The sequence below is a fragment of the Oncorhynchus mykiss genome, chromosome 2 (assembly GCF_057628025.1).
Source record: "Oncorhynchus mykiss isolate SJ-2025 chromosome 2, ASM5762802v1, whole genome shotgun sequence".
NCBI lineage: Eukaryota > Metazoa > Chordata > Actinopteri > Salmoniformes > Salmonidae > Oncorhynchus > Oncorhynchus mykiss.
Window position 1 is genome coordinate 70,879,856 of NC_143023.1, and position 20,549 is coordinate 70,900,404.

At 41.1% G+C, this 20,549-nt stretch overlaps 2 protein-coding genes across 4 annotated transcripts in view; one reads left to right on the plus strand and one right to left on the minus strand.

The window, feature by feature from the left end:
• On the plus strand, positions 1-15,135 carry LOC110495425 (synemin, intermediate filament protein). Its single transcript, XM_021570668.3, has 4 exons — positions 1-925; positions 3,936-4,060; positions 5,900-5,955; positions 10,016-15,135. The coding sequence occupies exons 1-4, from the start codon at positions 137-139 to the stop codon at positions 12,118-12,120; spliced, it is 3,075 nt and encodes a 1,024-aa protein (XP_021426343.3). The 5' UTR covers positions 1-136; the 3' UTR covers positions 12,121-15,135.
• ttc23 (tetratricopeptide repeat domain 23) overlaps positions 15,132-20,549 on the minus strand; it is a 25,451-nt gene continuing 20,033 nt past the window's right edge. For all 3 annotated transcript variants that reach the window (XM_090206619.1, XM_021570677.3, XM_090206617.1), the window contains 3 exons: positions 20,291-20,440; positions 15,792-15,874; positions 15,132-15,588 (listed from right to left, as the gene is read on the minus strand). In XM_090206619.1, the coding sequence (XP_090062745.1) occupies positions 15,468-15,588; positions 15,792-15,874; positions 20,291-20,440 (354 nt within the window). In that variant the 3' untranslated portion in view covers positions 15,132-15,467. The remainder of the gene's footprint in view (positions 15,589-15,791; positions 15,875-20,290; positions 20,441-20,549) is intronic.

A 20,549-nucleotide genomic window follows, 5' to 3' on the forward strand; every position in this document is an offset into this window, starting at 1 on the left:
ACTTGACAAGTCAAGCCCTCATCACATAGTTGCATCACAGCTCTGCTCACAGACGCACCTGCAAATAAGACCAGTACAACATTTCCCCTGTATAGAAATATAAAGAAGCAAAGGTGTACAATTTGTAAATGACAAAATGTTACAATTCAGGAGCTTCGATGCCGAAAAACATCAATTACAGGAGCTCAACAACAGACTGGGCCAGTATCTGTCAAGAACGAAGCAGTTGGAGCATGAAAATGCAATCCTGATAACTGAAATAAACAAGAGAAGACAAGATAAAACGGTGGAATGGGACAACAAATGTATGGCCGAAATGCGGGACCTGAGGAGAACGGTGGGGCAACTATCCTTCGAGAAGTCCCGAGCCGAGATGGAACGAGAGAAGTTATGGCAAGAGTTTCAGATGTTACAGTCTATGTGTGGTGAGGAGCAGGTGGTATGCAAAGACATTGATGGAGAGATGAAAGGTTGCGAAAAGCAGCTTCAAAAAGCTCAACAGACTAATGGTGCACTTGAGGAACGTCTGTTCCAGCTTGAGAACGAGTGCAGATTTATTGAGGATGCGCACAGACAAGAAATGACCAAGCTTCAGAACCAGGTCCATTCACGACCTAATGTTACCAAAATGTATCATGGCCCTCCGGGAGTCTCGATGGAAGATATGCAACAGTACGCCCTCAGCCTGGCCGATGGATGGATGGACACCTTCGAAATGTATCGAAGGAAGGTCGAAGAAATGGAGGACTCGATCAAAGCCGACCAGATGAGGCTGCATGATCTCCAAAGGGAAAAGATACATTATGCCGCAGAGTTTGACAAATTACGCAAAGAGGCTGACACGCACGGTCAGATTCAAATACACCTGGAGGAACAGCTCATAGACATGCAGGAGAACTTCCACGGGGACATCACCAAGTATCAGGTGAGAAAATTGGGTTTGCAACCCATGTTACTTTAGACATCACTCTCTGTCGTTCATGCTGTTTTTTTTAGAAGAGTTTAAAAAAAATGCAATACGTGTGTTATTTTTGGATCTGTTCATGGATCATAAAATGTATTTCTTCAACGTGATGGGTGCTGCGCACAGATTGCCCAGCCTTTCCATGAGAGCTGACCACCTCCTCCTCTAGGTGCCACACCCACGATCTGACGAGAAAGAGCAGCTACCCCAACATCCACAGTGTTTTTTTATAGCTCATTATCATATTTTATATCATGATGCATAATTATTATGATGACAGATGGGTCTTTATATAAATTATAGTGTTTGGTAATGTCAAAATTTAAATAAAAAAATCTAAATTAAAATGACTGAACTAATTGATCAGCTATGTCTTCACTTATAATGTTCACAGTATGCTGTATGCTTTCAAAGTTATGTTAAACTACACAAAATATGCATACTTGATTAATTTAGTGAAACAGCAGAGGCCACTCTTGCTCAGGTGCTCGTGCACCTCAATCACCAATCATATTGGCCCACAGGAATTAAAAAGAGGGGCAAAGGTTACTGCAGGAGCTGTGGAATTGATACATGAGCCACACCTCCTTGTGGTTCAGAAGTATCACTATCCAACTTGAAGGGTCATGGTACTACTTTGTGATTCTAAATGTGCACAATTACTGCATATAAACTATCATTCAGTGCATGTTCCCTGACAGGCCAGTTTGGACCACAGTGGGGAGTGCCATTCTGTTGTTTCACACCCACTGCCTTCATTCATCCACTGGGGATCACACTTTTATAGATGATATCAACACACAGTCGCTGGTTTTGAAGCAAATAAATCTAGAGAATAATCTCAGGAGCTTTGATTTATAGCCCATGCCATTAAAAGGACTGCCCAAAACTCCATTCATAACCACAGAGAAAAATGCATTCTGCACCAGTGCAGTGTTCAGGACCGACTAAAAGGATTGCATCAGCCACTTAAACCAATTAGCTGATGCAGAGACTAATCCTTAGTGGCCTACTAATGATAGAGCTATACCAAGCAGGTCAATCATTTTTCTCCCATGCACATTTGCAAGTCAACTGCATTGAATTTAAAGGTACGTTATGTATGATATTGTCGTAAAACTCTCAAGTCAAGTCTAATTGTTAAAAATTATGTTGCAATCCCAAGAAATTAATTGGAAATTGACCCTGACACTCATCCAATGGGATGCCATATTTCACTCTAGGACAGTGAGTGTCAGACTAGACTTAAAGGGACAGTTGTTGAGCTGACTAATTCGTCTGATCTGTTAGAGGGATCACCCATGATTCATCCAGTCCATCCCCCTTCGCCTTTAAATGAGAGGTAACAGTGAACTAGAGCTCACCAGCTTGTAGTCCTAAAAAACTGAAATTAGTTATATCTGGTTCATTCAGCCATTCCTATGGGGGAAATTAATGGGAAAAGAATGGAGTTTTGGGATAAAAGCCAAAAATAAGGTTTGAGGTTAACACAGGCTTACATGTTGACCACACCACTCGCGCTCGTTCATGTTGATTTTGTCCACACCAGACGCGATCAGGACACGCAGGTTGAAATATCAAAACAAACTCTAAACCAACTATATTAATTTTGGGACAGGTTGAAAAGTCAACATTTATGGCAATTTAGCTAGTTAGCTTGCTGTTGCTAGCTAATTCGTCCTGGAATATAAACATTGGGTTGTTATTTTACCTGAAATGCACAAGGTCCTCTACTCCAACAATTAATAAACAGATAAAAGGGTAAGTTTCTAGTAATCTCTCCTCCTTCAGGCTTCTTCTTCTTCTTTGGACTTTATGTGGCGGTCGGCAACCAATTTTAAGGTGCATTACCACCACCAACTGGACTGGAGTGTGGACCTCAGTTCGTCTTTCAATCACCCACGTGGGTAAATGCTCCTAAAAACCAATGAGGAGGTGGGAGAGGAAGGACTTGTAGCATGTTAAGCATCACAAATAGAACCAAGTTCTATTTTAGCACCTGGCTACACAGATGCTCGTTGGCACGTGTGAGCAGTGTGGGTGCAATGATTGAGTAACATGAATGTGTACATTTATTTTGCAAACCTCGCTCGCGCGCGTCAGTTAACATGACCTTTAGGAATTATGAATCCTTTATGTGCTAGTTGTGATTACATAAATGCTTCAAAATTCACAAAAAGTGACATTAGCTGTTGAAGATGATCTACTAGAACAAAACATATAAGGCTCAGACACACCAACAGCGTTTGCTGGCCGAGAGTACTTAGCATCCCTGAACGTAATTTGCAAACCGAGTGCACACCAATTTTACATGTAGAATTGTGTGAAAAAATGGTGTCAGTCAGATGTCTACAGCGGGTGGTCCCTAAAACACAGCACGCTGAACAAACGCTAGATCCACATTCGGTGCAATGTGTTTTAGATCTCTTAAGCCTGTGTTTACCACAGACCTTATTTTTCAGCATTTATTTTTAAAAAAACTACAAAAAATCCATTAATTTCCCCATGGGCTTCGGCCGACAAGCCATGGCGAAGTTAGCCCCCCGTTAGTGCATACAGAAAGACGGCATTACTATTGCTCTCTCTAGGGAAGGTGTCTCAAGGGCCTTGAAACAGGTGCACAACACAACAGCACTGCTAAAGTTCACCCTAACACGCTCAATACAATTGAATCGGTTACCTACTTAGGAATAAACAAGGAGGGTCAGATGGTGAACCAAGTACTATTGAAACTGACAAGTAGTTCAATGTATGACCATATAGGTACTGTAGAGGGACAAACCTGGACAGTAATTTGTGACCTGAAATATGTCTTTATATTCATACTCAGGGCACCATCTCTTATCTTAATTCCCTGTACCTGATATTGCAATGAACAAAATAAATGTAAATGTAGTCTCATAGAAGTATGTTAGAACAGGATAGAAGGGAATGTACAGGATCACAATTCTGTTCCATGGTCTCTTTGCAGGTGATTATTGATGAATTGGAGAGGGAGCGGGAAATGTTGGCCAACACCATGGCAGAAAAGGTCAGAGACCACCAGGAGCTCCTGCAGGTCAAGATGGATCTGGGCATGGAGGTGGCTTACTACAGGTAGGTCTTCTTATGTTCTGGTTAGGCCTTTCTGAGTTCCATAGAGACCACTATGGAGACTTGTAGTAGAAATGACTGTAATGCAACCCATAGGAGCCTTACTTCCCATGTGATCCAAGCATGGTCAAATATTTACTGTGACATTTATTCTGCCTCATGGGTTAGGACCTGTGGAGAGCCCCTTTTTACTATCTTGGGAAATCAGAGGAGCTGGCTGAAAATGCTGATTCTAAGGAATACAACATTGTGTTTTTTAATCAACTGTGAGATGACAGTGCTTGTGTAAAAACAATATGTTTAATATCGCAATTTAATAGTACCGTGGAATTACAAAGCAGCCTTATGTATAATAATACAACTGTTTTGCCTGTTGATGCTAGTTTTGTCATGTTAGGCCCAACACAGATCCTTCAATGCTGCAGTGTTGTTGGTCTTGGAATATATTTATAGTGATTTCACCCTTCACTGTAGCTGCAAAGCAAATGCTCTGCTGCCCTCCCATTTGGCAGGGGCACTTAGCATTCCTCCACACAGCCTTTACTTATATTAACTCCTGATGCTATCCACATTGGGGCGGCAGGGTAGCCTAGTGGTTAGAGCGTTGGACTAGTAACCATTGTAACCGAGCTGACAAGGTATAAATCTGTTGTTCTGTCCCTGAACAGGCAGTTCCTAGGCCGTCATTGAAAATAAGAATTAGTTCTTAACTGACTTGCCTAGTTAAAGAAAGGTAAAAAAAAACATTGTGATATCTGTAGGGATATTTTGGCTTATTTGTTATAGTTTGGTTTTCGGTGAACAGGAAATATATGCTTATCATATCTCTGTTAGAAAAAAGTGTTCAAAAGTGGTTATTACTTGATAGATGTCAACCTGTTGAGCCCTGTAATGACAATGCCAGACTATTACTATGTCACTACAATTCCCATTGGTCACAGTGGATCACTTCAAGAACACTTCAACATTATCATAACAGAGACTACTTTAGTCCCACAGAATAACTATGATCGATGCACGTGGTTATTTATATAAAGCAATGACATTTAATGATATTGTTTTTACCCATTGTCCAGAGTTCTTTCAGAAATGTAATACGAACACTGGTCTCTTTTCGGGTCTGTTCCAGAGTCTCTTTTCATTTCTCCTGGTCTGGGGCTTATTTCAAGGCTCTTTTTGCAGACAATTCCCTGGTCTCCCGAGACTCTGAATTGAGCTCTCTTGTAGTAGGCCTACTTAGGGTGACACATCTGCACTTTGTTTACAATATTTGCAAGAAATGAAATGTCTTCCTTGGAGAGGTAGTGGGAAAGCTGGTATGTATGTTAGCGTACGTGCAGGTTAACACATTAGGATCTATAGTAGAGAGTAGACAGCGGTATTTTGAACCGTTTATTTTTACGTTAGCCTTTTGTGAGGCACACCATGGACTTTCAGAGGGGTTATAGCTTCAGAAAAGTATCCTATGGTAGATTTTGCTATGCTTTGCCGAGGCGTGTGAGCTGGTCAACGTTACTGGTATAGTGTCTTGTCTTGTCTTGTTGTTAATGTCTTTTGGTCTGTTGTAGTAAAGTGTTGTTGTTGACCTGCTCTTTTCTGTATATGGCCAGGTCCATGGGCTGTGTTCATCGTCTGGTAGCTTACCTCTGTGTTTCATTTGAGGTTTGAGATGGCAGAGCAGGATGATCAACATTCTCCTGTGAGGCGATTGTAATTGTATGAAAACAAACCAGTGCTTAATTTTGAAGAAGCAATATTGCTCTAAGAATGCAAATCCAATCATATCATTACCATGTATTTATCCTTGGTTTTCATGCCCTTTTGTTTTTTGTTTTTCTATAGGGCGCTTATTGAAGGAGAGCATCAGCAACAACTGCAGTCAAGAGAAAGAGTCCTAGGTATTGTACATTACTTTCAAATAAGTCACGCTTTTGGCTGGGAAATCTGTGTTACTATACACTTGAGAGTAAATGTACATGTTTCAAATGTTTCAGTAGGTGACATCCTATTGGTAGCAATATTTTTATTTTACTCAATTACCCTAACTATATATACAGTGCATTTGGAAAGTATTCAGACCCCTTGACTTTTTCCACATTTTGTTTTGTTACAGCGTTATTCTAAAATGGATCAAATAAAACATTTTCCTCATAATTTCCCCATAATGACAAAGCGAAAAATAGGTTTTTAGAAAGGTTTGCAAATGTAATAAAAAATATAAAAAACAGACATATGTAATTGACATTAGTATTCAGAACCTTTGATATGAGACTCGAAATTGAGCTCAGGTGCATCCTGTTTCCATTGATCATGTTTCTACAACTTAATTGGTGTCCACCTGTGGTAAATTCAATTGATTGGACATGATTTGGAAAGGCACACACCTGTCTATATAAAGTCCCACATTTGACAGTACATGTCCGAGCAAAAACAAAGCCAGGTTGAAGGAATTGTCCTTCGTGCTCAGAGACAGGATTGTGTCCAAGATCAGATCTGGGAAAGGGTACCCAAACATTTCTGCAGCATTGAAGGTCCCCAAGAACACAGTGGCCTCCATCATTCTTAAATGGAAGAAGTTTGGAACCACCTAGACTCTTCCTAGAGCTTGGCCGCTCGGCCAAACTGAGTAATCGGGGGAGAAGGACCTTGGTCAGGGAGGTGACCAATAACCTGATGGTCACTCTGACAGAGCTCCAGAGTTCCTCTGTGGAAATGGGAGAACCTTCCAGAAGGACAACCCTCTCTGCAGCACTCCACTAAATCAGACCTTTATGGCAGAGTGGCCAGACGGAAGCCACTCCTCAGTAAAAAGCACATGACAGCCCGCTTGGAGTTTTCCAAAAGATACCTAAAGGACTCTCAGACCATGAGAAACAACATTCTCTTCAACATTCTCTTCTCTGAACTTTTTTTGGCGTGAATGCCAAGCATCATGTCTGGAGGAAACCTCAAACCTGGCACAATCCCTACAGTAGAGCATGGTGGTGGCAGCATCATGCTATGGGGATGTTTTTCAGCGGCAGGGACTGGGAGACTAGTCAGAATCGAGGGAAAGATGAACGGAGTAAAGTACAGAGAGATCCTGCTCCAAAGTGCTCAGGACCTCAGACAGGAGCGAAGGTTCACCTTCCAACAGGACAACGACCCTAAGCACACAGCCATTACAAAGCAGGAGTGGCAGAAGTCTCTGAATGTCCTTGAGTGGCCCAGCCAAAGTCCAGGGGCCTCATTTATAAAAATGTTCTTAGATTTATACTTGAACTTAGTCATAAGATAATTTCCGACGGTGTGCTTACGTTTGATTCATAAAAGATACTGAGCATAAAAAACCTTGCTTACACAGGTTCTATGAAGCCCATTTGTAACTTACTGTGATCTATGAATCTCAAATTAACTTAAAATTGACAGCACCTGAAAATGCCTTACAATCAGCGATTTCCCCTCATAGAATGCTAGCACAAATTAGGGTTTAGTCAGGAATAGCCATGGACCAAAAGAGAAAAGCAAACTTTTTGGAAGACAAGATCGCGGCGATGGTAGAGGAGATTGAAGACAGGCAACAAAGTATTATTCTGTGGACTAAATAGTGGGTTGACAAACAAAACCAAGCAGGTAGCTTGGGAGTGTGTCGCCACTGCAGTGAATGAGGTGGGGCAGCAAGACAGAACTGTGGCTGATGTGAAAAATAAATGGTCTGACCTTAAACTGCAAGGGGAAAAAATAATAGCTGTACATAAGTAGTAGGAAAATCACTTACGTCAAGTCTAGACTTTGCATAGAGATAACATAATTTCCAGGTCAAATTAAGGTTTTATAAATAACTACTATACTACTTATCGTTTTCTGCGTAAGTCATACTTAAGATCAAAATTGATCGTAAGTCTGTTTTATAAATGAGGCCCCAGACTTAAACCCGATGGAACATCCCTGGAGAGACCTAAAAATAGCTGTGCAAAATAACTACACTCCCCATCCAACCGGACAGAACTTGAGAGGATCTGCAGAGAAGAATGGGAGAATCTCCCCAAATACAGGTGTGCCAAGCTTGTAGCGTCATACCAAAGAAGACTCAAGGCTGTAATCACTGCCAAAGGTGCTTCAACAAAGTCTTGAGGAAAGGGTCTGAACACTGATGTTAATGTGATATTTCACTTTGTTATTTTTTATAAATGTGCTAAATAAATTTTAAAAAACTGTTTTTGATTTGTCATTATGGGGTATTGTGTGTAGATAGATGAGGGGGAAAAAAACTATTCAATCTATTTTAGAATAAGGCTGTTACGTAAAAAATTCAAGCGGTCTGAATACTTTCCAAATACCCTGTGGGTGGGCCTAAGCCCTCCCAGGCCCACCCATGGCTGTGCCCCTGCCCAGTCATGTGATATCCATAGATTAGGGCCTAATTTATTTATTTCAATTGACTGATTTCTTTATGTGAACTATAACTCAGTAAAGTCAGTAAAATTATTGCATGTTGCGTTTATATTTTTGTTCAGTATATATATATATATATATATATATATATATATATATATATATATATATATACACAGACACACACACACACACACACACACACACACACACATACAGTACCAGTTAAAAGTTTGGACACACCTACTCATTCAAGGGTTTTTCTTTATTTTTACTATCTTCTACATTGTAGAATAATAGTGAATATATCAAACTATGAAATAATACATATGGAATTATGTAGTAACAAAAAAAGTGTTAAATCAAATTATATTTGATTTTAGATTCTTCAAAGTCGCCACCCTTTGCCTTGATGATGCCTTGAACACTCTTGGCATTCTCTCAACCAGCTTTATGAGGTAGTCACCTGATATGCATTTCAATTAACAAGTGTGCCTAGTAAATTTGTGGTATTTCTTTCCTTCTTAATGCGTTTGATCCAATCAGTTGTGTTGTGACAAGTTAGGGGTGGTATACAGAAGATAGCCCTATTTGGTAAACGATCAAGTCCATATTATTATTAGGGCTATCTTCTGTATACCAACCCTGCCTTGTCACAACACAACTGATTGGCTCAAACGCATTTTAAGGAAAGAAATACCACAAATTAACTTTTAACAAGGCATACTTGTAAATTGAAATGCATTCCAGGTGACTACCTCATGAAGCTGGTTGAGAGAAAGCCAAGAGTGTATAAAGAAAGCTGTCATCAAGGCAAAGGGTGGCTACTTTGAAGAATCTCAAATATAAAATATATTTTGATTTGTTTAACACGTTTTTGGTTACTGCATGATCCCATATGAGCTATTTCATAGTTTTGATGTCTTCACTATTATTCTACAATATAGAAAATAGTAAAAATAAAGAAAACCCTTGAAATAGTAGGTGTGTCCAAACTTTTGACATGTACTGTATATATACTATATATACAATAGTATGTGGACATCCATTAAATTTAGTGGATTTGGCTATTTCAGCCACGCCTGTTGAGAAAGCATTCCACAGGGATGCTGGCCCATGTTGACTACAATGCAACCCACAGTTGTGCCATGTTGGCTGGAGGTCCTTTGGGTGGTGGACCATTCTTGATACACACAGGAAACTGTTGAGTGTGAAAAACCCAGCAGCGTTGCAGTTCTTACCATACCCCATTCAAAAGGAACTAAAATATTTTGTTTCGCCCATTAACTCTCTGAATGTTACACATACACAATCCATGTCTCAAATGTTCAAGGCTTAAAAATCCTTCTTTAACCTGTCTCCTCCCCTTCATCTACACTGATTGAAGTGGATTTAACAGGTGACATCAATAAGGGATCATAGATTTCACCTGGATTCACCTGATCATTATTTGTCATGGAAAGAGCAGGTGTTGTTAATGTTTTGTATACTCAGTGTATATATATGCAGTGATAAACATTTCCCAATGTATTTATATAAAGGATTTATAATCATATTAATTTGGTCCTTAACTCTCTACCTCAGATATTAAGATGAGGCCTCCACAACACTACAAACCAAGAGTTTCCACCTCAGCCAGACAGGATGTAAGGAAGCATCTGGATGTGAGATACATGGAACCAACCTCAAGCTTGAGAAAATCACCTGTTCCATCTCAGTATGGTCGCACCAGTCCTTCCAGGGTCATACCTATCTCAGTCACAGGCAGCAGCTACAATAGGAATCAGAGTCCTGCAGCCAGAAGGGACATGGTCTCGTTCACTAAATCCCAGTCTGCATCCTCCAGCTCTTCATCCTCTACTATTAAACCTGTGGCCCAGAGTACCGACAAGAAGAATGTAGATGCTCAGAAAAAAGTTGTGGAGGAGAGGAGTGTGAGAATCAAAGAGGTGTCACAACACTCGGCTAAGGATTCTCTCGGCCATTCTCCAGGCACAGCAAACAAGTCCAGTCCCATTGCCTCACCCACTGCTGACATCAAATCAGTGAGAATAGTGTCACCACCAATGATGAGTCTGAGCAGAAACACGGAGGAAAACAGCAAAAAGAAAGTAGAGAGGCAAGTTGAAAGAGAGGTGAGAGGCGATGTATTTCATCTTCAGAATGTCAAGATGCATGCCAAAGAGGGCAGCGTTGCAGGCACCACAACAAGTGATGAGATGGTCCTAGACTCTGTGTCTATGGAAGAACTTATTGATAAGGTCATGAAACCTGCTGGTTTTGATCGAATGGTCTGCAGCTCTTCTCCAGACTCCAAAATCACTTACCATGTGGAGAAAACGGAGCAGGAGGACGGGTCAACAAAGACACAGATTATCCTGGAGTCCAAGGTCCAGGAGGAGCTGGATATGTCAGAGGACTCTGCACTGGAACAACTGCTCAGCAAGGGAGTGAAACACGTGTCACTGGAGGATATCAAGGGCAGTGAAACAGGAAACATGATTCAGAACCTGCTCAGCCTTGGGCTGCATGGAGGAGAGGACATGGAAAACAAGTCTGTCAATGTGGAGATCATTGAGGAACCAGTGGAGGGTTACAGTGACGAGGAGTACGAGTTTGAGGAGAAGTCCACACCCAAGTTCTCCGAGCCCTCTTCAATGTTCTTCCAGATTGAAGAATTAGAGAATGACCCCCACGGCACCAAATACCATGAGAGTGTTGATGAAGTAATGAAAACCTCCATGACAGATGAAAACTATGGCAGGAATGGTGGATCTGTGAAGGTCCATGAAGACTCCAGAGATAGTGAATCTCCATACTACAGCCACGACCAAGAGTCTCAAGAGTATTTTGTCTCTACACCTGATGCCAATCTGTCAGAGCCTGAGGAGGGTGGTGGTATTGCATCATATGGACATTACGGAGTGGTGGACGACCTTTCAGATGAAAGGTACTACCAGGATGGGGGACTTTCAAGGAACAGAATGTTTGTTGAGGAAAGCGATAGTTGCAGACCTGCATCAGACAGCCTGTACATAAAGGGTGACCACTCCTTGGCGCGAGAGAGTTTCCCTGAGTGCATTATTGAAGAGGAGACCATCCATGTCTCCCCCACAGTACAGGAGTCGATGCTTGGATACCTGAGAGAGGAAACTCTGGACCCCAAAGAGCAGCTGAGGGGAGCCCTAGAGCAGCTCCAAGGAACAATGTCAGGGAGCCTGAAAGAAGAGTTGGCGCTCTTCACAAGAGGCGGCAGTGATAGTCCTCAGAACATATCTGTGGACATCAAGAAAGTACACCAGTCCTCCGATAACGGAACCACGACTATCGTGGCAGAGCTCAAGAGCTCAACAACCCTGGAGGACTCTGGGCTGCTGGAGGAGCAGGGGGATGATGTATCTGAGGAGCAGATCATGGCGGCTCTACGCTCCTCCAACTCCGGCCTTGGAGCAGAGGGAGGATACACCCTGGTCACAAAGGAGATGGGCTGGGCGACTAGCAGTGAGGGACAGGGAGGAGAGTCCACCACTGAAGTCACTGAGAAGCACATCAAGCTGGGGCCATCAGAGAAGTCCTTTTCCTTCCAGATGGATGTGAATAACGGCCAAGGACAGGATCCCCCACTGAAGGTCACTCATGAGAAAAGAGTTGCCACAGTCTATCTTGAATCTAATGAAGATGAGATCTGATTAAAATTAGATCATTGTATTACATTACTCCCCATATTAAGCCACACAATCAGTTGCAACGAACAGTGAGGTGACGTCATTAGTTGCGATTCATAAATTGCGATGCCTACAATCATGGTAAGAATACAAATTATAGCCACTGCCTGTATATCAAAAAGTTAAATAGCATTGGTTTCCCATTTTCACATTGCTCTCTGCTTCCCTTTGAGAATATGTTATATTAATTTCCTGCTAGATACACTCCTCTATTTATTTATTTATACAGTGAAGCTAAAACATTAATGTGGCTCTATACTCCAGCATTTTGGATTTGAGATGAAATGTTTTATATGAGGCGACAGTACAGAATATCACTGCTAATTGAAGCATTTCACTGCAAGGTCTACACCTGTTGTATTCGGCGCATGTGACTAATAACATTTTATTTGACATATCTGTTTTACCATTTAGAAATGAATGCACCTCATTTATCTAGTCCCCCCATTTGAAGGTGTCATAAGTAATTGGACAAATGAACTTATAGTGTATTAAATGAAGTCAAATCTTTAGTATTTGGTCCCATTTTCCTAGCACGCAATGACTACATCAAGCTTGTGACTCTACAAACTTATTGGATGCATTTACAGTTAGTTTTTCGGATTATATGTTGTGCCCAATAGAAATTGATGGTAAATAATGTTTTGTCATTTTTATTGTAAATAAGAATACAATATGTTTCTGAACACTTCTACATGAATGTGGATGCTACCAGGATGTTGGATAATCATGAATGAATCGTGAATTGTGAAACATGCTTTTTTGGGGGGGGGTACGATGTTTATGCCTCTAACTTTCTCACTCATCATTATTGAAGATGCATTCATGATTATCCATAATCATGGTAGCATCCAAATTAATGTAGAGCTGTTCAGAAACATTATATTATTTTTTACCGTAAAAGTGGCCCCAAAATGACTCAATACATTATGTACCAATAATCACAATTAGGCAGAACATAATCCAAAATACGACCAAAACAAACTTCAAAATGCATTAAACAAATTTGTAGTCACAAGCTTGATGGGACCAAATACTAAACTTGCCTGAATTTAATACACTATTAATTACATTTTCCAAATACTTATCACAACTTCAAATGGGGGGACTAATATGTAGGAAAATACCCACAAATAAAATATGACATTCTTTACTGTCACCTCATATAAAACATTTGATCTCAAATCCAAAATGCTGAAGTTTAGAGCCAAATTTTAAAAAAGTAGCTTCACCATTCAAATAAATATGTAGGGAGTGTATATAGTTGTGTACTAACTTATACTACACTGCTTAGGCCTCTCTTCTTTTTTGCCTGAGATACTTTAACCAAATATGGAATGATGCTTATATACATGTATATCCTTCATTGTTATGGTTAAGATTGCAGTCTTAAAACAGGTTCAACATGTATGTAGCTAGAAGAAAAAACGTATACCTATTGTTTCCTGTAATGCCATGTTATTTGGAACCACATGCTAGTGGTTTGTTGCTGAGGGACTTCCTGTGGTTAATAAGTGGAATCATCCAATACAGTGCTTATGATGGATATATTGGAATGTGTTTATGATAGGGCATAAAAGTAAGTGTATCATGTCTTGTCAAATGAAATCTACCCTCTATGAATCATTTGAATTGGAAATACAGACATTTTTTTAACTGCAATTTGTCAAATCAAATGGGGTGTTATCGAGTGATTCTGATCACCACTTTGCATGTTTGACATTACTAATACGTTTAAAATAATTGTCCCTCAAAATAATTTTTATCGTTTATCCTTCCGGTTCCCTCACCATGATCTTTTAATCTGTAAATGGCTTTAGATCGGCGAGAAGTAATCCGGCCATCTTGAATTCCAAAGAGAGGTGTTTTTCTCTGCTTGTAGAGACAGTGGTAGCAAGACAGACAGAGGCTTTAAACTAGGTGGAAAGAACTTGAGGAATGAGGAGAGACACAGAGAGCTAGAGAGAATGAGGAGGTAAGCAGATGGTTAGTGTCTGAGATGACACCTGTATATCTAATTTCAGTAAACCACAGTACATATGAATTGCCTCGGCATGAGCCATGTTGTGTTGGTGACCAGTGTCAGGATTCACCTTGGCTCAGAGGTGAGTTAGTGTGTGTACCACCGTGGCTATTTTAGGACCAGCGCACCAGCTTAGTAGCACTGCCTGTGTGTGTGTGGTGTGTGTCTGCGTGCGTGTGGAAAAACTAAAGCACCTCCAATATGACTTCACCCCACAACCCCGGTCTTCTTCCTCAATAAGCTGCTTTAGAGTTCTTCTCTGCACCAGTGCAGAAACACCGAACACAGATCTTTCACATTATGCTTACTTGGCACGGTCTTGTTATAACAGAGCATAAAGAGTGTGGAAATACAATATAATTGCTTTACAAATTGTTTTGTGACAAAGCTGAACGCAAATGACCTAAAGTAGAACACTTTAGAGTTGAAAGATGTTAGCTATAAACAATGGTTTGTTGTTGTACTTAAGTGCCCAGATACATTAGAAAAAGGGTTTTGCCTTTCACAGTACAAGTCCTTAAACATCTCTTTAGTGTGTGAATATAGCGTGAAAGACTTTTATAAAACACCCCGTTTGGCCAAAACACTTACATACTGTAGGTTCATTTTGTGTTTAAGAACATTATCAAAAAGGCAGTCCTTTTTGATACGCAACATTGTAGGTGAAATTAAATCTCCAAATGACCCAATGTGCCATGTTTAAACACAAAACTGGTGCAGTACACATTGCAGTGCAAAAGAGCGTTTCATGCCTCAATTTTGAATGTTTAAAAAGGGGATGTGCTACCCTCATGACTCATTGGTGTTATTCGCATATTGAAAGTAAGTGCTTCATGCATTAGCCTACTTTATTCTTCTTTTAACAAAGATGGGTGAATTTAGTGAGAATGAGTTTTCAACCATTGTTTGGACACCTCTTCATATTGCAAAAACAATTAAATTACTACTTGAGTGTGTTTCCTGAGTTTGAGTCTTTATTAATACAACATAAACATAACATTGAACGTCTTCGTTGTACACACAGAGAGACAGGGAAGGGACAGTCCTCCGCTGCAGCTCTTCTCCTGAGCTGTAGAACCTTCCCTTCATTCTGAGGAGTTCTGTCTGCGTAGTCCTGCCAACAGCCTGACACTAATTTCTCAGAGAATGCACAATGAAAACAGAAAGGATTGCCAGGGGTCTTCTTGGTTCATTTCCAATTCATAGAATTTCTCCTTGCGACAAAGGGAGAGGCTTTATTTTCTTAGAGGGCCAAGGCTCATTCATCCAGCTCAGCTCTGATGGCATGTTAGGAGTCCGACATGTTGGCGTTTCCTCCTGCCTTGCTATAAGAAGGTAGGACTGCACAGAAAGGAGGCCTTGTTTTCAGGCTACCCTCCCTCCTCTGTCTCCCAGCAACCTCGGGCGCCCTGGAAAAACATACACTACTGTAAATGACAATGTGGGTTTAATATATTTAACAGGGCAGACAGTGTAGGGAATGCCCTTTATCATTTTGCCAACACATTAAAGTCACTATTTTACTTTCTCTCACAACAATGTTCCTATTGATAAATGCATTGGATGTATAATGTGTTGGTATCGATGGTCATTACTGAGGTTGCAGACTTACTGGGCCAGCATGTCCACTGTCTTCTGCGTGGCTCTTGTCTTCTTATGCTGAGGGCCATACAGGATACTCTGAATGTCCAGACACTGAAACAGAAACAACAAGGTTCACTGTGGGGTAAGATATGATTTTAAATAGGAAAGGATATGACATACTTCTGAATTATTTAGCACAAAATCCGAGGTTAAAGTTCATTCAAATTCAAAGCACTTAGTGACTACAGCGCTTTTGTGTGAACGTATGACAAAAAGTAGGGAGGCTGATGGATTGTTTTTGTCTACAAACAATATGAAAAGGTAGAGCTACACTTAGACAGCTGAGGGGTATCAAAACACTTCCTGTCCAATTCTGTAGAGAGCTCTTCCCATCCAGAAATAACCCCTCTAGTAACCAGGGTTCAGATAACACCAGTATATCTGACTCACCCCGGGGAGTAGACACTGACCAGCACATCTCAGGGTATTTCTAGGACCAAACAATAACAAACCTGGTATCTGATCTGGTTTAATAGGTTTATAAGGTAAACTCAAGAAGCAGTGATGATCAAGAATGACTTTCTTTAATCAATGGAAATGAGTGGGGAACGACCACTTTGTTTATCTATGTCAGAGCAGATTTGCTGAATGCACTGTAACCATAGAAAACAGTAATGTTGTTATCACACACACGTGTTTGATAACAACAATGAGAAAGATTATCAAACATTTCCACAATCAACATAAATCACAGGATGTCAACAGAACTTTGTGGAACCAAGGAAAGTGAGTGCTCAATGTTTCCTGCCTGGCGATGGAAGCAGCAGAGTAAAGGGCTCGGGGAAACTCTGGCAGATAGCCATCTGGCCTTGGATGTTTTCGTCAGTTCTCCCTGCTGCACTATGTAATGGAAGGACTTCTATTGCAACAGGAAGATGGAGAAAAACTACAAATGTTTGTGTGAGCCATTGTTTTCCCCTTTCATAAACTCTGAGTGTCATGTCAGAGTCAGGCTTCCTTTATAGTCCCCAAAGAGGAAAAAGTTTAGGATCAGTGCAACTCTCTCACTGTCATGTTTCATGTATTTTTTCCTTTGAGAAATCCTCTTGGATTCTGTCCAGATTTCTAAATCTAACATTATGGCTCCAGAGAGCAGCGGTTGTCATGATAACGGGGGAAAGAACATGATAACACTGCACGTTATCTGTCAGGGGTACTTCAGAAAGGTTACCCATCCCGTCCGGATAAGAAGCAGAGTGTGGGAGCTCTGATTCACTCTGGGATACTTGGACCCACTTTGCACTTAGATACAATAACAAAGCAACATAGCAACAAGGCTCCTTAACTTACAGGCTTGTTATTACTAGTACTCTGAAATCTCCCTGAACTGGACTATTTTAGTGTGTTTCTGGGGATGGAGAGAACGAGCTCAGAAGGCAAGGACGGAGAAAGTGTGTCAAGGTATATGTGTGTCATACTTAGTATATAGCTATTGATGACAGGTATTTGCTATAAGCATTAACTGTCTTTTATAAATCAAACATAATTGGCACAAACACAGTTTAAAAAATAAATTATTATTTATCCGTTATTTTACCAGGTAAGTTGACTGAGAACATGTTCTCATTTGCAGCAACGACCTGGGGAATAGTTACAGGGGAGAGGAGGGGGATGAATGAGCCAATTGTAAACTGGGGATTATTAGGTGACCGTGATGGTTTGAGGGCCAGATTGGGACTTTAGCCAGGACACCGGGGTTAATACCCCTACTCTTACGATAAGTGCCATGGGATCTTTAATGACCTCAGAGAGTCAGGACACCCGTTTAACATCCCATCCGAAAGACGGCACCCATCACAGGGCAGTGTCCCCAATCACTGCCCTGGGCCAATGGGATATTTTTTTTTAGACCTACTGGCCCTCCAAAACCACTTCCAGCAGCATCTGGTCTCCCATCCAGGAACTGATCAGGACCAACCCTGCTTAGCTTCAGAAACAAGCCAGCAGTGGTATGCAGGGTGGTATGCTGTGGTGTTGACAAGGAACTTGTAAGGCAACTTTTTGTTACCTGTTTTCTGAGTGATAGTCTCATATTCCATCCGTATACAGGGACAGATTCAGGAATTTTAGATTTAGAAGGACGTAATGGCCTGACAGTATAATTGGGGTCAGTGGCCCCTTTAATTTGACAGTGGTGAGCAAAGTTCCCCTTTCCGTCCACACTCCCCAGACCTATCTGGCTGTGTTCAAAAAGAGAAAGCAGCACAATTTAATTCTGTGTGACTTTTACACCAGAGAGTGGCTGGCTGAGCACACTGTACAGAGCCTAGATTAGCATGTTATTCTTAAGGCACTGAGCCTGAGAGACCATGGCAGAAATAGCTGCTCTCACAATGACAGGGACTCTTTGTGTGTGTGTGTGTGTGTGTGTGTGTGTGTGTATATATATGAGGGAGCTTCATAAACATACTCTCAGTGGTGTATTAATGTTAGGTTGCCCTGTGACTACTGGACTTTAGCAGAGCCCTCTCAAATAGCTTGGCAATAAGAAAGGGCGATACTCTGTACCTGAGTGTATGTGGGTGAGAGAGCGAGCAGTAACTCCACGTAAACTCAACATACTCATATTTCCCTACGCTTAAAACATACAGGTAACTGCCAAAATAAAGGAAACACTCGAGTAAATGAGGGATACAAAGTATTTTGAAAGCAGGCGCTTCCACACAGATGTGGTTCCTGAGCAATTCACATCCCATCATTCTTAGGATCATGTATAAAAATGCTGGGCAGGCCCAGTTGCCCATTATTTTGTCTACCATGGCTATGCCCATATAGGATGCCAATGCCCCCATTCACAGGGCACCAGTGGTCACTGAATGGTTTGATGAACATGAAAACGATGTGAACCATATGCCATGGCCATCTCAGTCACCAGATCTCACCGATCTTTGAGCGGTTCTGGAATGGTTCCAACTGACATTTTGTTGTACAAAGCTCCCTGTGAATGTCGTAGGGTCCAGTGCCTTATAGTGCCAGAAAGCCTCATCTGCCTGCTCTCCACCTCCACTCTGTCAGTGGAGCTGCCATGAAGTGTCAGGTTTCACACCCCACATTTGCATAGGGAGTGCCATTTTCTGGCTTATCCAAACAAATAATTGATTTGCTCTCCGTCTGAGTGATGGAGCCCAGCCGGGAGACGGCATAATAAAGGGGACAGTCTAGCAAATCCAACAGTTGTAGTTTCATCTCGATGTCATATTCTCAGTCGGATTTAGAGATCTCAACAGGAAAAAATATTAAATGATTTCATAGAATTGAAACACAACCCCTTTCTCTTGGTCACACAAAATCACTTTGTACAAAGCTAAAGTTGTAACGAGTCTGCAGCAATTAGAATGGTGTTTCTTCACCGCTCAGAGGAGGCTTGGCAGAAAATGCTCTGTTGTCAGTTATATGAAATGGTGCCATATTTGTACTGTCACTAAATATGATCATATTTATTTTACAGTTATAAGGTGAAATCGTATAGTAAGTTGTTTCTAATTTTATTGTTACTTTATTTAGAAAGCATATCTGACATTTCAAGCCCTATTGCCCCACTTGTATAATAGGAAGGGTAAAAAAGTATATATATAATGTACTATGTACTTCAGATTGTGTCCTCAAAATGGGAGTACAACTCAGCAATGCATAACAATGAGTTTTTCTCCAGAAAAGGGATTTCCGATCTTTCTAGAAAGGAAAGGTCAGTTGTACATCTGAATGCTTTCAACTGAAATGTTTCTTCTGCATTTAACCGAACCTCTCTGAACCCGTCGGCTCCCGGGGAACAGTGGGCTAACTGCCTTGCTCAGGGGCAGAACGACAGATTTTTACCTAGTCAGTTCGGGGATTCGATCCAGCAACCTTTCGGTTACTGGCCCAGCTCTCCTAACCGCCAGGCTACCTGCAGCATTGCTAGCTATTGTTTATGGCCAATTCATGAAAAATAATTACTTTTGAGTATGTCTACTCAGGGTGGAAATCTACATTTTGCCATATAATTCGACTGGATTTAACATAATATTGCCCAGTGATCCTCAAGCTGCCTTAAAATGTTCAATTCAGCCGTTTTTATCTCAATATCAAATAATTTCTGTTTAACAATTAAGTACCTTACTATTGTTTTCAATAGAATTTTGCTTGGACTGTCTGGGAGTGGTCTGAGTGGGGAGGGAAAAACTGAAAACTAGCTGTTATTGGCAGAGGTTTGGAACTCTCTTTCTTATTGGTCTATTAACTAATTTACAGCCAGGTGATGTCACCAGGCAGGCCAAAACTCCACCCCACCAAAACAGGCAGAAATTTCAAACAACTCTTACACTAAAAAAGCATATTCATAATTTTCAAAATGTCACAGTATTATTCCAACCTCATGATGTGGAAAAATATACAAAACACAGGGAAATCACATTTTTGACTGCATTGGGTCTTTAAAATCAGTGTTGGGCAACAAAAGGGAATGGTGGGTATAATGCCAGTGTTTACCTTGCTCATGGTCCTATGGGCATGCTTCACCTGGCCCTGGGTCATCTGCACCCCTCCAATCAGCTGCAGAGTGTCAGCCACCTCAGGACTCAGGTCACCAAACGTCTCTCTCTTCAAGGCCAGGGACTCCCTCTGGATCTCTACACACCTCTGACATAGTACATACACAACAACATTGGTTAATGACTACTTAGTGACTGCTTAGTGCATTTTATTTGTGTCTTCCCCTCCACTGATTCCGTATGGCCAGTCTTACGGA

Excerpts from the sequence above, each read along its gene's own strand:
- LOC110495425 (XM_021570668.3), top strand. The coding sequence starts at position 137 with ATGTTACAATTCAGGAGCTTCGATGCCGAAAAACATCAATTACAGGAG. Across the intron at positions 926-3,935 it reads GGGACATCACCAAGTATCAG|GTGATTATTGATGAATTGGA; the intron begins GTGAGAAAATTG and ends GTCTCTTTGCAG. Across the intron at positions 5,956-10,015 it reads GTCAAGAGAAAGAGTCCTAG|ATATTAAGATGAGGCCTCCA; the intron begins GTATTGTACATT and ends TCTCTACCTCAG.